Source organism: Diorhabda sublineata, chromosome 8, assembly GCF_026230105.1.
Source record: "Diorhabda sublineata isolate icDioSubl1.1 chromosome 8, icDioSubl1.1, whole genome shotgun sequence".
NCBI lineage: Eukaryota > Metazoa > Arthropoda > Insecta > Coleoptera > Chrysomelidae > Diorhabda > Diorhabda sublineata.
Window position 1 is genome coordinate 12,371,341 of NC_079481.1, and position 16,094 is coordinate 12,387,434.

The following is a 16,094-nucleotide window of genomic DNA, read 5'->3' on the forward strand; positions in this document are numbered from 1 at the left end:
TATTGGCAATAGTGCTACAGAATAAAAAAAAATGTTTTTGTGCTTGTGCTCAACGATGTGTACTTTCCAGATAAACACTTTTTTTTGAATTAATGTAATTTTATAAAAGTTTTTGTTTGCTAAGTGAGTTTAGCGGTGATTTAGTATTTAAAGGTTTTTCAATAATATATATACTTAAGCACTCTTTAACATTACTGTGATCGGCTAACCTCTTTGAAATTTGAAATGGCGCTTAAAGTGTGGATTGTTGAAGTATTTTCCATAAACGATAGCAACCAAACAATACCAAAATACAATAGAAAGGTAAAATTGAGAGCAGAATATGATCCTCAGGGCATTAGTATAAAATTTTATGAACTTGACGAATCCTCACAGTTGTTGGAGTTTCCAGTAGACTCTGAAACAGATTGTTGTAAACTGGGGACAACTTCTTACTTATTTTCTATTGACAATGAAAGTATATTAATTAAGTTTATTAATAGAGAAGAGGCTAGGTACTTTACTATAGCAATAAAAAAAGTCAAGTCAGGTAAAGATGCCTCTATATTTTCTGTTAGAACTGAAGACTCTTCAGCAGCGCAGTACTTTCAATTTTACGGATATCTATCACAACAGCAAAATATGCTTCAGGATTTTGTAAGGACTTACACGTATCAAAGAGCAATATTATGCAACTTGGACGATTTCAAAGATAAAGTAGTTTTAGATGTAGGTGCTGGTTCAGGTATTTTATCTTTTTTTGCTGCACAGGCCGGTGCTAAGCGAGTATATGCCGTGGAGGCTTCTACTATGGCCCATTATGCACAAAAATTAGTTGAAGCTAATAATTTGACTGGCTGCATTAAAGTTATTCCGGGAAAAATTGAAGAAATTGAATTAAACGAAAAAGTAGATGTTATAATATCTGAACCTATGGGATATATGCTTTACAATGAGCGCATGTTAGAATCTTATTTAAATGCCAAAAAATGGTTGGTTCCTGGAGGTAAAATGTACCCTTTTAGGGGAGATTTGCACATTGTCCCATTTACAGATGATGCTCTTTATATGGAACAATACAGCAAAGCCAATTTTTGGTTTCAAACATGTTTTCATGGTGTCAATTTATCAGCTTTACAAAACTGTGCAGTCAAGGAGTATTTTAGACAGCCTATTGTTGATACATTTGATATTAGGTAAGTTGTAACAAATATAGCTTTGTTATTTATTAGCTACTTCAAAAATAACACTCTAAAATGTGATTAATTCTAAACTATTTTATTGTTGCAGGATCTGTATGAGTAAATCTATTCGACATGTAGTAGATTTCTTAGAAACAGATGAGACTGACCTTCACACAATTGATATACCATTAGAATTTCACATTTTAGAATCAGGTACTTGCCACGGACTTGCGTTTTGGTTTGATGTGGCTTTTGGTGGTACACAACAGACTATATGGTTGAGTACTGCTCCTACAGAACCCTTAACACATTGGTATCAGGTTAGGTGTTTATTAGAACAGCCTCTACTTCTCAAACAAGGTCAAGTACTAACTGGTAGAGTAGTACTTGTGGCAAACAAAAGACAGAGCTACGATGTTACTATTGAATTAACTGTTGAAGGTACCATGCAGACATCTCAGAATACTTTGGATTTGAAGAATCCATATTTCAGGTATACTGGAGCGCCCGTTCAACCACCTCCAGGTAAAAGAAAATTATTATCAAAAATGTCTAGCCCCGGTAGTATTAATATATTAATTTTCTTTTGTTGAAAATATTTGATTTTGTCTCAATTGGTGATAACTGCTTTTGAGATCAAATGTTTTTCATTGTAATCATCTATCTACAAAATATTTTGAAAAAATTGTTACTGCTGCTTCAATTACAAATAACAATATCAAACAGATAGAATTTTTTAACAAAAACAATTTTCACTGTTATCCTGTTTAGAATAAAAGTGAAATTAAACATTATTTGAAGAATAGTTACAACAATTAGAATTCATTTTTTACATGATGAGATCAAGTAGTCGCCAGACTTATTTCCACGTGATTTTTTTCTTTGACATTATTTAAAACAATGTCCTAACCCCCAATCCAGCATAAGCATGCACCTCAAGGTAATCTGGCTATGATTAAATTAAAAAATAATGTTTATATTTGGGATTTCTTTTTTATTCTTAGTCATTTCAAGGTTAATATGGCAAAAAGACCTAAAATTTTTTAAATTTTATTTAAATTATTTGTGACATGATTTCTCTTTGATCTTTGATTCAATAAATTCTCATTGAATGTTGTAACCTTGACCTACAACCATCAGGTCCATTTAATGTCAATGCTAATAAAATTACAGCATAGTTGTATATTCATAGAGAGGAGTGTTAAATATGAATAGTTAAATTTTTATAATTTATTACGACATTTAATTGAAATTTACACAGATAGGTTTTAATTTAGGAGGTTGGTTGAATCTGTTTGATCAAAGTGGATGATTAGGCGAAATAGCTAGAAAATCGGATAGCAATCAGTTGTAGAATAATGGGGTCCCTGAATAATATTCTACGATCAATGGGAATACAAGGAATGAAAGATGTATATTCAATCAATTTAAATGTTTTAGGTGTTTCAAATGTTTCTCCAAGTGAAAGTTACTGGAGTCAATTGGATGCACAGGGTGTGAGAAATGCTGTAAATATGGTGAATGGGATGTCAGTGAATGGACTAGGAGAAGTTTCCATGGACACAACACAAACATTATTGAATAACAATTTAATGGCGGCTAATAATCTCATTGCCTTAGTTGATTCTCAACATATGGGAGCAGGTAAGCCAAATTTTAAATGTCTATAACTGTCTTATTCCATATCAAAACATATTTAACCAAAATTTTCCTTCATTACATAAATTCTTTTTTCTTTCTCTCCTGGATGTAATTCTCTTACATAATTAATTTCTTTTCTGGCTTATTCTTCTGCTCTTTTTATGTCCTTTGGCACTTAGTTTGTGGATATCTTATTTATTTCACAAAGAATATTGTACTGATAATATAGAGGTTTTGTGAAATTTTTGAATAAATGAATCATATAACATGGTCATTGTTTTTTATTTGAAACATTATATAAATATACTTTTTTGTTTTCAATTTGAATCCATATGCTTCCCAGCCAAATTAACACATAATTTTATTGTTTATCTAAAGCTTCTAATAAAAAAATTTCAGGTTTTTTTTACTAGAGCTTAATTTTGAGACGACCTACATTTTTAACTTGAATAAAGCTTTTTCAATATAGAAAATAATTATACTACTATGTTATGTAATAAATGGTTAATTTTAAAATGGTTTTATCTAAGTTTGTTGTTTATGATTTAACAAAAACGTTCGTTTGTATTTTTTAGGGGGGGTCATTTTTAATAATAATTTAAATCTAAATTTACTTATAACTTTGTTAAGTGTTTGTAACAAATTTGTCCAAAATCGACTTATCTTCCAGATGATTCTGCGAAGTGCTTGATAGAAGAAAAGCAATCATACCACTGTAGATTGGATAATAAATTTTCTAAACTAGTTCTATTGTAAATACATACCAAGAAGGGTGGAATGTACTTTACCACCCATTAAAAGTAATTGATATTTGAAGATAGTTGGAATAATACTTATAAGTTTAATAGTGTTTAATAGCAAAAATTAAAATTCTTTTTTATTCCTTCTTTTCCAATACAATATTCGAAGCCAAATGGTAGAAGTTGGATAAATTTCTTTTGAATATTATGAGTTATTAAGGGACATTAGTGGGTGACGTCGTCTGTAATTTATATCAAAATTATTTTAATGATTTTTTATTCCCTCAAAAACGTATTTTATTTATCAAGTACTACATTTTTTTCATTATTATTTTTGAAAGACCTATCAGCAAAAGTTTATTAGAGCAAATAGGTAAAATTCGACTTGTAGACCTTTTTTTTTCGTACTAAAAATAAATGGAAAGTATTTGATGCCAGGAGAGTAGGACATAATATTTCTAGTTTGAACCAAGTAGTGTTGAAAGCAATGAATTTGTATACTTTCCAGAGAATTTAATATGGAAAGAGTGAATTTTAAATGTCCTGTCAAGCAAAAATGGTGACATAAATATTAGAAAAATCATATAGAAAAGTCACCAAAACTTGTCCTGTAGAAAAATCAACTCTATTATTATTCAATGAATAATAATATTTCTATTTTGTTGGAGTAGGTGCAGCAAAACAAATAAAATCTACTTGCATTACTAATTTTAGTAAAATTGGAAGTTTTCATGGCACATTTTTAATAGTACGGGAGGTAACATCAAATTTTTGATGGTAAATATCAACATAATTCTTTTCTTTTATATAAGATAGTTTTTACTTGATTTTCATTGTACGTACAAATAGACTGGTCCACTTTTTATTACAAGAGCCATCTTTTTAAGTAAATGGGTCCATCCTTTTTAACACGTTTCACCAGCTTTCTTGTTTGTAACCATTTAAGGGTAACTTTATTCTTATTACCAAAATTATTTTGTTGCTTTGTTATTGGACAAGATAATGAACTCCTATTTCTATGTTGAACTGGATACATTTTTGAATTGCATACATTTCTGCTTAAAAAATGCTTATACCAAATGGGATACCAAATGGTTTGTCTTTAGGTCTGTATATTTCTGTTTGCTGTTTTGGAGCCATTGTTATACCATTTGATGGTATAACTGTTCATTTCTCGTAGAGTATTTTGATCCCTTTTGCTTCTATAGCTTAGTTTTGGGGTAATTTTTTTTCTCAAAGCTACTTTTTTGAGAATGATATACTCTATATTTTAGTTCATGTATTTTTTATTTCTATGTGCTACAAAATATTTGTATTCTAGGTAAGTTAAAGCTCCAAGTCTAATAGAAAATTCTGTGGGGGGCGCCATTTAGTGTCACATGTTTAAATAATTAATTTTAAATTTCTTTTTCCCGAACTTATAATTTCTCCAGCTTGATCAATAAGTTATGGAACAGATTAAAAAATGATTATTGCACCTGACATCTGATTCTTAGTTATACCATCAAATAATGCGTAATAAAAAATTACTTTGATCAAATATAACGATAAAATTTGACTCTACCTTCCCTACTATAAACCTAAAGTCATTCATGTCTGTAGTATGTATCATCATTTTCACTTAAAAACAGATGGGACCCAACCCAACATTCATCCAGGCAGTATTCCTTCGACCGGTAGAGGACGGGTGGCAGCTAGTCCGACATCAACGCATACCGCTCAACTCATCGGTGGCGCCATCTCTCCGTCTCTTTTCACATCACCGACGCATCAACAACAACCGCTAGTCATGGCGAATTATCCGATCAGCGCCAATTTGATGATAGGAGATTATGTGAAACCTTCTGTCGGTGTTGCAATGCCCGCAGTATATCGCCAGTAGTTTACGTAGTTTTTAATTTATATTTTTAAGTTAAGGGCGTACAAGGAGTCTGTTAGTTGACCTAGGCAAAAATAATTGAGTTTTTTTATTTGGATCGTAATTTCAATGTTTCGCCTGTCACAGTCGGCAACAGTACTTAATTGTATGCTTCCGTCAGTATTTTAATCAGCTTTAAAGAGCATGCTGTTTGTTAAATTTTTTTTAATTTTTGTGTTAGAAACGTTGGCTAGATACTATCTCATACAATTCCGACCAATAGAAAATTTTCTTTATTACAAGAGTGTAATACTCATCAGTGTTAATTTAATTTTGACATTGTATATAATTTTTTTTTTCATTATCTTATTTTTCACGCGTAGTTTGATGTCTGATCGTACAGCTAAAAATATATTTTTGTGAAAGCGAATTATTATCTATTACTCTGAAGATGATAGTTGTATGTATAAATAATTTTTTCGATACGAATACCATTGAACGTCAGAAATTGTCTAATACATGTATTTCTGGCAGTAGAATTTTTTGAAGTTTAGTGGGAAACATATGTCCCTGCAGTAGTGAAAGAGTTAAACGGATTAAGGTACTAGTGATCCCTTATTATCTCATTCTCATTGAATAATCAGTTTATTCACATACAAAACTAAATCAATGAAATTTCCTAAATTTCTTTTTGCGAATAGATAATCCAGCAACTATTGATACCAATTGTCATAATGACTTTTCTTTAAATACCGGTTGTATGGTAATGTCAAAATTATATGATGATATTTCATATACTATAACATCCATATTTACAAAATTTTTTCTTACACATTACCTAACTCACTTTGATAATCTGTCTTCATGTAATTTTTACAATCAATTATATATAGTTCAGCTCTAAAGACTCCTGGCTTCAATCTCCTTCACTATTATTATCCACTTCCTTCAGTGTCTTTGCTACATCTCTCCATTCCATCTTTCCTCCCTCATCCCTCATCCCTCTTGACTTTTTGCAGCCATTTTTTCTTTTCTTTCCTTCACCTTCCTACAACACCATTCTCAAAATTCTCTCGCAACCATCTTGTTAATTGTGCTTGAACTATTTGTGTTGTTTTAGGCTTTATATATATCATCATTAGTTTTCTGTTTGTGCGTCTTCTCCAGGTACCTTCTGGAATTTTGACACCGTTATTTATTTTACTTGAGATTTTTATTTCCCATATGTTCAGTTTATTCTCATTTTTTTATGTTACTTTTGTTACTAATACTTGTCTCACAATTGTTTCATACGCTCCTATTTTGAATCCCCTTGAAAAGTTTTTTTATTTGTGATCATACTGGTCCGTTACCGTTTAGATTTCTAATTTTTTTTTAGATTTGTAAATGTTATGGTTGAAGATGGAACCTGTTGTTTGTATATTACTTTAATTCCAATAACATTATATGAATCAAATGAAAAATCTGTTAAAATTTTCTATATTTATTGTTACTAAAAAAAAATTTACTGATGTCCTAGGAGCTCCAATATCGGGGTCGATGGATCATTTATTATTTAAGTTTTGGTTTCATTAATTTTAAATCAAACAACTTATTTCGATAATTTGAATATCGGTGACATTTTTAGATATTAACTTTGAGAGAAATATTTTAATTAATTGGAGGTATTATGATGTAAAACCAACGTTATTGATGAAGTGCAATGGTATTGGTATTAAAAAATCTGTAAAATATATTGAAAAAAAAGTAAAACGTTAGATTAAGAATAATAATTTTTCTATCATATACGTTCCAAAGATTTGATGTTTCCGGTGAATGAAAATCCAATATTTTCAATAACAATTTTTATTTATTGTTTATACACTTGATACAATTTTTTTCTCGTCCGTAATTTATTGTTGACATGTAATTATCATCCTGTGACGTCCTATAATTATCACGATTTTCCTTAGGGAACATTATCCTTGAGATTTATAAAGGGTTCTCCACGGGAAACGGATGTTTTTCAAATGGACAACACTGCACTATTTTAAAGTTTAAAAATAGTTTATTGGCAGAAATACGTTTCTTAGAACATGCAATTTGACCAACCTATGTACGAAAAATAATATTATTAAGATGGTGTCCATTATCACGCTTACAAATGTGGAGACGCTCTCTAAAGTTTGCTTCCACTCTCTCCAATAGTTGACGATGGATCTGAGCGACGTTCTGCTCTATAGCTTGTCGCAGTTCGCCCAACGTACGAGGCTTGTTTTCATACTCACAAGACTTTAGAAATCCCCACAAGAAAAAATCACACATCGAAAGGTCTCGAGAACGAGGGAGCCAATGCAGATCAACGAATCTATACTGTGTAACTGGTGCACAACTGACATTTTGCAAGGGTGAAAACCTAAAGCTCGGTGTAGAATTCGCCGCACTGAACTATCGGATATTCGTAGTGCTGCAACATGCTGACAAACTGAACGTCTTGGACTAGTTAAAATAGCCTGTCTTACACATTCCATGTTCTCCAGTGGTCCCGGTAGCTGCCTTTTCATTAAACTACTTCCACTACGAATGGCATTAACCCATCGCAAAATGATGTTTCGGCTCGGTATGTCTCCATGCCGAGGAACGTTAAACCTTCGACGAAAGAGGCATTGAACTTCCGTAACTGATTCGCCTCTCCGCACAAAACTGTCATACACGAAAACGCGATGCTCTACGTTCCACACAGGCATGATGGCAACAGATCAATGAACAAGCATAAATTGCAAGGTCAGACGAGTGACTTGCTGGTCTCGGCTCCCCTCTTCAACTCTTACCGGATGCGTAATATCAACTCAAAAAACGTCCGTTTCCCGTGACGGACCCACATATACTCATAAGGTTTGGTTTTCTGTAGTCTTTAAACAAACCCATAAATATTTTCATTGTGAATGTACCAGGGAAGGTTTGTATCACCAAAGAGGTTTTAGATCTTCTTCGTATCTAATTTAATTATTAGACCTAACTCAGATTATAAATTATAAAAAAAAAAAGAAAAATACTTGTACCAAGGTATTAATAAAATTTGAACAATATTATAATTTCTTTAAAGTGAACAAGTGTTTGTACTTCTACTTCAGAATCTCCCTTGTGAATAAAATGGCTCAAAAACGATCTGCTGATAGGTCCTTATTATATTTAAATTTATAATGATTATATACACTTTACCGACGTTATTGTTGATTTAAATTACAATATTTTTTATGAGTAAAAACAACTTCAAAAACATTATACGTTTGATGTGTCCCTACGTTTCTCTTTTACATAACTATAATCAACTGCATATTATGATTTCTTTCTGACGTCTGGTAATTATTTGATAGCAGGTGCTCTGAAGAAGTGTCGCATCTGCTTCAATGTCTATTGAAGCAATTTTATTATTTATATAATCAAATCTTTATAATTTTTAGAGGATAAGGACCTACCATCTGGTCACGTAGATAATTTACATCCTCACCATCTTTTCTAATATCTTCAACCTAATGTAATTTATTCAAATCAAATTTTGTTAATAAAATTGATTGATTGATTTTTATTGAATTGTGAACCTTTATTACATTAGTTGTTTGACAATAATCCACAGATGCGAGGTGTGATAACCATTCGTTCATTGGTTGTTCCTTACCAAACAGTCCAAATGTATAAGGTCTGGTGTTAGTTGGTTGGTTGTTCTTTACCAATTATGTATCCCATAACATTGGAATCTCTACTACATCAATTGTGCGACTGTTGCTAATTCCATTTGAACAGAAAACAAACCAAAAGCGTTGATTCTGGTCAAGGACTTTTCCAGCAGGAATAGGACTACTTCCATTAACCCCGCACAAACTAGTTTTGTGACGTCTCAAATTAAAGCAAGACTTCTAAGAGTAGTTTCATTTTGGTGACATTGACGTAAACAATGTTCATATTTTCCACTTGGAAATTGAGAATAGTATTTTACTGCTAGGTAGTTTTGCTGTGTTATTGGATATTCATTTGAATCATTTCATGATTTTTCTAAACTCAATTGGTTCAGTGTTTCATTTTGTACCGGGTGTATAAACTTATTTTATTTCTGTTGTTTTATAAAGAAAGTATATGATCTTCTCAAAATATTCTCACATCTTAGGTACAATTTCACATCATATGTTCACAACTTTATAAATAAATAAGACACCCTACTCTTTTATCTCAGTAGCTTGTTTGCCTTTTTGTTTTTTAATTTTTCTGTACCCTTCACAAAATTGTGCTTAAGAGCTTCCAGTGGGATTGCATTTATTATGTTTTTTGAAATACAACATAGCCCCGTTTTAATTTTTTGTATCCGTTTCTCATGTTGTACTTATATTTTAGTAACCAGGCCCATTTTGTATTGTTTCTAAATGTACATTAAAGTATTGGAACAGTAAAGGGCTGGAATTTACATGAAACAAACCATATTATTATGGTTTTTGTTCAAATTTTACCATATAAGAGGTAATATTAAGTCATTTGTGACAGATTAGGTTAAGTAGACTGCCCTTTTATGCGTGAGTCTTTAAGGTAAACCGTTCTATGCTTTGTGGAAGAGTCGTTGGGCTCTGATGACATACCGTAGGACTTCTTCCAATCGATGATCCCTATCCAAATACTGTAGTTGTATAAAAATTGTATGTTATTTAAAAGTATTGACCACAGTGATTCTTTGACGTTATCCGTTCATTAATAACACTTACAAGGTCTTAATCTATTATGACCTATAAAATATTGATAAAATAGGTATACATCTTTTATTCTTCTGCATATACAACTCTTAGAAAGTCTCCACTGGTGGAATCCGATCATAGATGTGCTGCTTCCAATGATTTTCATTATACCTATTTATGTTTTCTCTACCATACAGAATGACATTGTGGTGTCTTCTCCAAATTTCTGTTGTTTCGTTTTTTTTTTGACTTTCAAAATATCAATCCAATAACTTTCTTTTTCCATACCAGGAGCTCAGTTATTGGAAATAAACACATTTCGAGAGTAAGTTATAAATGATAGTGGGTCTTTCCTTTTGAAAACCCTATACATTTTGGGATTGATAAGTGTAATTAGTAAATACTGGGTAAATCATTCGAACATGTCCTCAGTTAAAATTATTTGTTGACATTATCAATAATTTATAAATAATATGTGAGAAAAGTTTTACAGGACGTTGATTAATTTAATTGTATTGAACGTAATCATTTCCAATGTTCATTGACTGATTTTTTTGAATTTCAGTTATGCAATCTTCTGCATTGGAGATGAACAACGGCTTTTAAGGTAAATTCAAAAATGGTGTGGTTCGCTTTTATAGTTAATATTTAAAATTTTGGAATGTGTATCAATCATCTAATTATTATATAACGCTTTGTATATTTGATTTCTTTTTTTTAACAACGACTACTGTTGAATTACAAAATATCGATGTAATTATTTTTGTCAAACTCTTTTTATTTATTGCATATATCTATATAGGGTAAATTTGCAGCGACTTAATTTTAGATAGATTAAGGCAATCTTTTTAGTTTAAGATAATATAAATTTGTATAAAGCAAACTAGGTAAAAGTAATATTATGTTTCAGTAACTGTAGGAGAGTGTAATTGTTTATAATAATTTTACATTGTTAATTTGAAATACTATTATTCAAAAGTTGACTAGAAGATGAAACAAACTTCAATTCTTGGACTTTTTTATTTACATTTCAGTGAACAAATTTATTAAGTTCTAAATTTTTGATTATATGTTGGTCACTCATGAACAAGTTTTATATAAAGTTCCTTAATGATTCATTTCCAACCCTCTTCCATACCTTCGTCACCCAAATCTCCAATTTAGCTTCGCCTGCATTTTTATCAAACGATATGGAATATCATATTAATAGAGGCTTAAAATACTTCTGAGAAACCTGTTTTCCTTATGATTTATTTCTCTCTGTTTTATCTAGGCTAGTGTTTTATTTTTAACAGTATACATTTGAGAAGGGAATTATTGGTTTTTGAAAACTTTAAAAACAAATATATGCAGTAAAAGTGAAAAATTACAAATTCTGAATCATAATTACTACTTTTACATCATTTAACGATTTCAACTTTTAACAAGTATGACTTTGACTATTTTGACTTCTTATGCGTACAGACTTTATATAAAGTTTCCATGAATGTTAAAGTAGGTGGGTAGTCCCGTACAGCTTCATTAGCTCTTTGAGTTATCCACCTGCTTCTCGAAATAAATTCTAGTCGCTAGAAGAAGACTAAAGGCATCCCAATTGATCTTTTTGAGTAGTTCTTTTGTCATATTGGACCTATTGGGTTGTGCATTATCGTGCACCAAATCAGATGACAGTATATGGTATATGTTAACAAGAGCCAGAAGTCACATGATGCTAAATTTGGTGAGTAGGGGGATGTGAACCGACAGCTGCAAAAAACTTGCGAATCCGAAGCAACTTGAATACGGTATATTTCGTTATCCTCTCATAAAATCCAGAATTTGCAGTTATTTTGCACATGTTCATCTGACTCACATTTATTCTTATATCATCAACTTACCTTATTTTTCAATTTCCTCAAAGGCTTTTAACTTGTCTCAAGGCATGAGTTTTAATGGCTGCTATAAATTGATTTAAAAAATATTTTTTTTTCAGTTTTTTATCTTTATACATTAATGTAGGATACTGTGGTTATGATTGGTCAACTATTATCCATTATTAGGCATGAATAACTTTAACCTTTGTTTCTTTCAAGCTCTCCTAGTTACTGAAACGCTAATGTTAGTGAATTGTGAGCCTAATACGAAGGGAAATACATAAAAAATGTAGAGCGTTTACAATTGACTAGCTCAGATAACTGACTGATCTTTTTATTATTTGCTACTTTTTTATTATCAGAACTTCTGTTTTTAACACTTTTGGTACCATTCTTGTTGCTTTACTGCCTTTTGCTATTGTTTTTCTATCTTCCTTTCTTCGTCTCCTTTATTTATGTTGAAGACTCCCAAATATTCGATTTGTTCTACTTTTTCTAATATGTACAGTAATATCGATTTCCTCATCGTCTTTCTTTAATTCTTTATATTAAACCTAGAGTTTTTATACCAATTTCTCTTAGTATAGTTTCTTGAATTAAGTTGAAGGGTATTGATAACTTGGATTGTCATAAATCAAATATCAAAATATTTTAATTTCTACATAATAATACTTTAGAGCTAACGATGGAATCGTATCCTTACTAGTTTATTGATGTAAGTAACCGTCAATCCTCTTACTGCTTGTTTTTCCGAATCTCCAACAATGAACATCGATAGCGATGACCCCCCTTCATTCGTTATCGACAAACCTCCACTAATATTTCCCAAAGGGGTAGCAATTTATCAAATTTGATCTAGGTATACTGAAGACGACCATTATAAGTCAGTTTTATCTGTAAACGTTGTTAAAACTTTGAACATATTAAGTTGAGATTGAGATTCAAATATTTATTTATTTTCGGTAGTCAAGTTTTCTGAGTGTATGTTCAGAGTTTCAACCGTATTGAATGTATAGAACAATAAAAAGCATACTGAATCACAAATATAAAAATCCTAAGAAGCGTTTGTCGTATGTATTAAATTTGTTCCAAACTGTTCCTTGACAAGAATAAAAAATGTAAGAACCATAGTACCCACCGGAACCAAAAATTTTTAAGAGAATCAACAAAAAGCGTTAGTTAAATTTATAGAATAACAAGAAGCCTAAACGTTAATTTGAATCTTCATCTATCGTAAGGCACCGATAAAGATGTCATTTACACATGGCGTATTGCCTGGGTTCTTGTTTATCCCAACCTAATAGCGGTATAATCATTTTATGGGAAACCCGGAATTTATCAGGAAATCTCAAATAATCTAAATAGTACTGTTCAATGAATTATGCGAAATTGTGTTGCTGTAAAAGTAAATTCTTCCACAAACAACAAAAGCTGTTAAGGTTAGGTTTCGTGGCAAACAATTACCTTAATGGAGTTGTTAATCAAATAGATGAGGTCAGAAATTAATATGTAGCAGCCACAATAAATCTGGACGTGTTTGAAAGAATAGTTATTTGTATAACAAAGGTGGAAAGTGCTACTGATGATGAAGTATTGATTCGAGGGAGAAAAAGGCACTTTTCTTATGTGTTGTACAGATGATTTTTCATCCTTTCTCAAATAACAAGTCATTTTTAAATATGAAATATTCATGATATTAAAAAACTAAAATTAAGAAGTAGGTACAGTAAAACTTACAGACGCGTTATTTTCATTCTTGCATCCCACATATTTTAATTTGTGGTGGAGTAATTATACTAATGTTAAACATGCAATTGTCAATAGTGGTATTTGAATACCACTAGAAGTGGGAGCTGGAACTAACGCTGTTTTCGTTATATTTTCATTAATATTATTATTCATTTGGTATTTTGATTTCATTAACTTCAGTGACTCCTATAATTTGGCTTTTTTGCAAAAGGTTTCTGCACATATCCTTCAGAAATATTCGTAGACTTCCAACAATTCATGTTTCTTTAAAGCAAGAATGTCCCTCCGGAATTTACAAGGAAACTTGCCGAGGTTCTTCTAAAACTACGCCAGGTATAATTTATGGCATTATGTGTGATACGTATGATATATTTTCTATAAATGTCAGTATAATTAGAGCCATGCCATGTCGTTACTTTTCCTCCATAGGGTGGGAAAGAAATTTTTCTCTCTGGGGAGGAAAAGAACTTTTCCTCTATGGAAAGGTAAAGTTCGACTTTGCTTCCTACAACGAGGTCAGGATATGATAGAGGTAGGCGAAAAAATTATAATATATTGTTAATGATGGGGCACCAACACCAAATAATTGGTTCCAATAGGTACTTAACTGTGGTTTTTAAGGTGTTACATGAATTTCAATTGTATATTTTACTATTTTAAGTTTATAGGACGAATAATTATTAAGAATTATCAATAAAAATGACTATAGTGACTTTGTTTTAGAGAATAATATAATATTCATAAATTTAGTAGAATGAAACAGGTTGTAATAGTTGCTTCTTGAAAAATTAACATAGACAATATTTCGATTTATAGAATAAATGTGTGATATATATAATTAACGTTTTCCGAAATTTAAAGAAGCCAAAAACATTTCGTTACGTTCGAGTTTACTACACTCCTTCATATTTTCTTTTTTTTTTCGTTTAATTTTATTTATGAAGTTGTAGTCTATTGTGTACGCCATTATTTCTTTTTTTTTTTATAAGTATTCGCATCACATTTTTTTATAATGAACAAAATTTATATTTTATGTCGTATATTAGTAGTGTTTTCTGGGGTTTTCCAAAGATTTTTAAATTGTCTTGTGAGACTTTTGTGGTTTGCCGAAAAATGTAGAACAATCTCTTGAATAATAATTATACATAAGTATGCTAGTTGCTTATTTTTTCCACATTACCTCTTGCCAGTCGCTAAAAAGGAGAACATTCTTCATTATTATAGTGTACACACCAAAATTTTTGCAACCAAAACAAATTTTGAATTAAGGCAAGCATCCAGTAGGCGGATCTGATTCGTCATCCACGGCCACGTCTGACTAAGAACTATTTTTAATTAAAATTTTTTTAATGAGGAAGAGAGGATCTAGATTTACAAAAGACGGCGTCGTCAAAAGAAAGAAACATTTATGGCGAGATCCAACAATTGTTTCTTGAATTGTAAAAAATATCCAGTGAAATTCCTTGCTTACTTTCCTAGGTAATAAGAAAATTTTGAAGAATTACTTAATTTTCTGCATCAGGATTTATTAAATCAAACTAAATGTTGCTTTTATTTGAAAACAATTTTCAAAACTAGGTATACTTCTACTTCCGTAGATGCTGAATATTTATGTCCAGTTCAACCTTGGAAGGAATTAACGCAAACAGGAGATCATCATTTTGTCCGATAGCCAAGAAGCCATTAGAGCTTTAAGCTCCAATGTTATAAAATCCAAGCTGGTTACTCTTCGGTGGAGGGAAGTGAAATAACCGAAAGACTATTAAGGTCGGGGCGGACAAACCCTTCAAAGAACCTAAACATTTTTGAAGTATCAGTCACAAAACAATAGAGAAAGTACTGGAAAATGAGGTAAATAAGGGTCACTGGGAGAATTTACAGGAGCTGAGACAGGCAACGAAAATCCTGAAAAACTAATTAGAGAAGATCTGTTGAAAGATCAACGTACTAATAATAGACACATGGAGACATAAGATTTAGCAGAAAATACTACTTTGCAGAGGACATAACCTCAATCCATATTCTCTGAAAGTGTGAGATACTAGGGAACTCCAAAGCACCACACATGGGAGCGTACGAAATAGACGACGAAAATCTATATATAGTTGTATACATGTAAACTAATTTTGAAAACATTTTTTCACTCTGAAGCTGTTATCGTAGAAACATGGTTTTGAAAGTTTCCAGCAGCTTCTTGAGGCGATGATCTTTTTTTTGACAATGTCGAACAAGAAAAAATCATTAGGCGATAAATCGGATGTATACAGGAGATGAGGCATTAATTCGATGTTTTTCTCCTTCAAAAATTCAGTTGTTTGATGCTAGCATTGTCGTGATGAAGAATGATTTGACGTTCTTTGTTCAAGTTCATGTAAAATCGATTGTATTAT

General features: G+C 31.3%; 1 protein-coding gene across 2 annotated transcripts; it reads left to right on the forward strand.

Annotated features, from left to right (window-relative positions):
• The first annotated feature begins 3 nt into the window (after positions 1 to 3).
• On the forward strand, positions 4 to 14,856 carry LOC130447592 (histone-arginine methyltransferase CARMER). 2 transcript variants are annotated; one of them, XM_056784489.1, is made up of 4 exons: positions 4 to 1,175; positions 1,270 to 1,688; positions 2,604 to 2,807; positions 5,176 to 14,856. In XM_056784489.1, exons 1-4 carry the CDS (start codon positions 226 to 228, stop codon positions 5,424 to 5,426), a joined length of 1,824 nt encoding a protein of 607 aa, XP_056640467.1. In that variant the 5' UTR covers positions 4 to 225; the 3' UTR covers positions 5,427 to 14,856. The 2 variants fall into 2 exon arrangements, with proteins under 2 accessions (XP_056640467.1, XP_056640468.1); XM_056784490.1 differs by having other exon boundaries at positions 10,668 to 14,856.
• Positions 14,857 to 16,094: the final 1,238 nt, after the last annotated feature.

Coding starts and splice junctions, on each gene's coding strand:
- LOC130447592 (XM_056784489.1), top strand. CDS start 226: ATGGCGCTTAAAGTGTGGATTGTTGAAGTATTTTCCATAAACGATAGC. Junction 1,176..1,269: donor GTTGATACATTTGATATTAG/GTAAGTTGTAAC, acceptor TTATTGTTGCAG/GATCTGTATGAGTAAATCTA. Junction 1,689..2,603: donor GCCCGTTCAACCACCTCCAG/GTAAAAGAAAAT, acceptor TAAATGTTTTAG/GTGTTTCAAATGTTTCTCCA.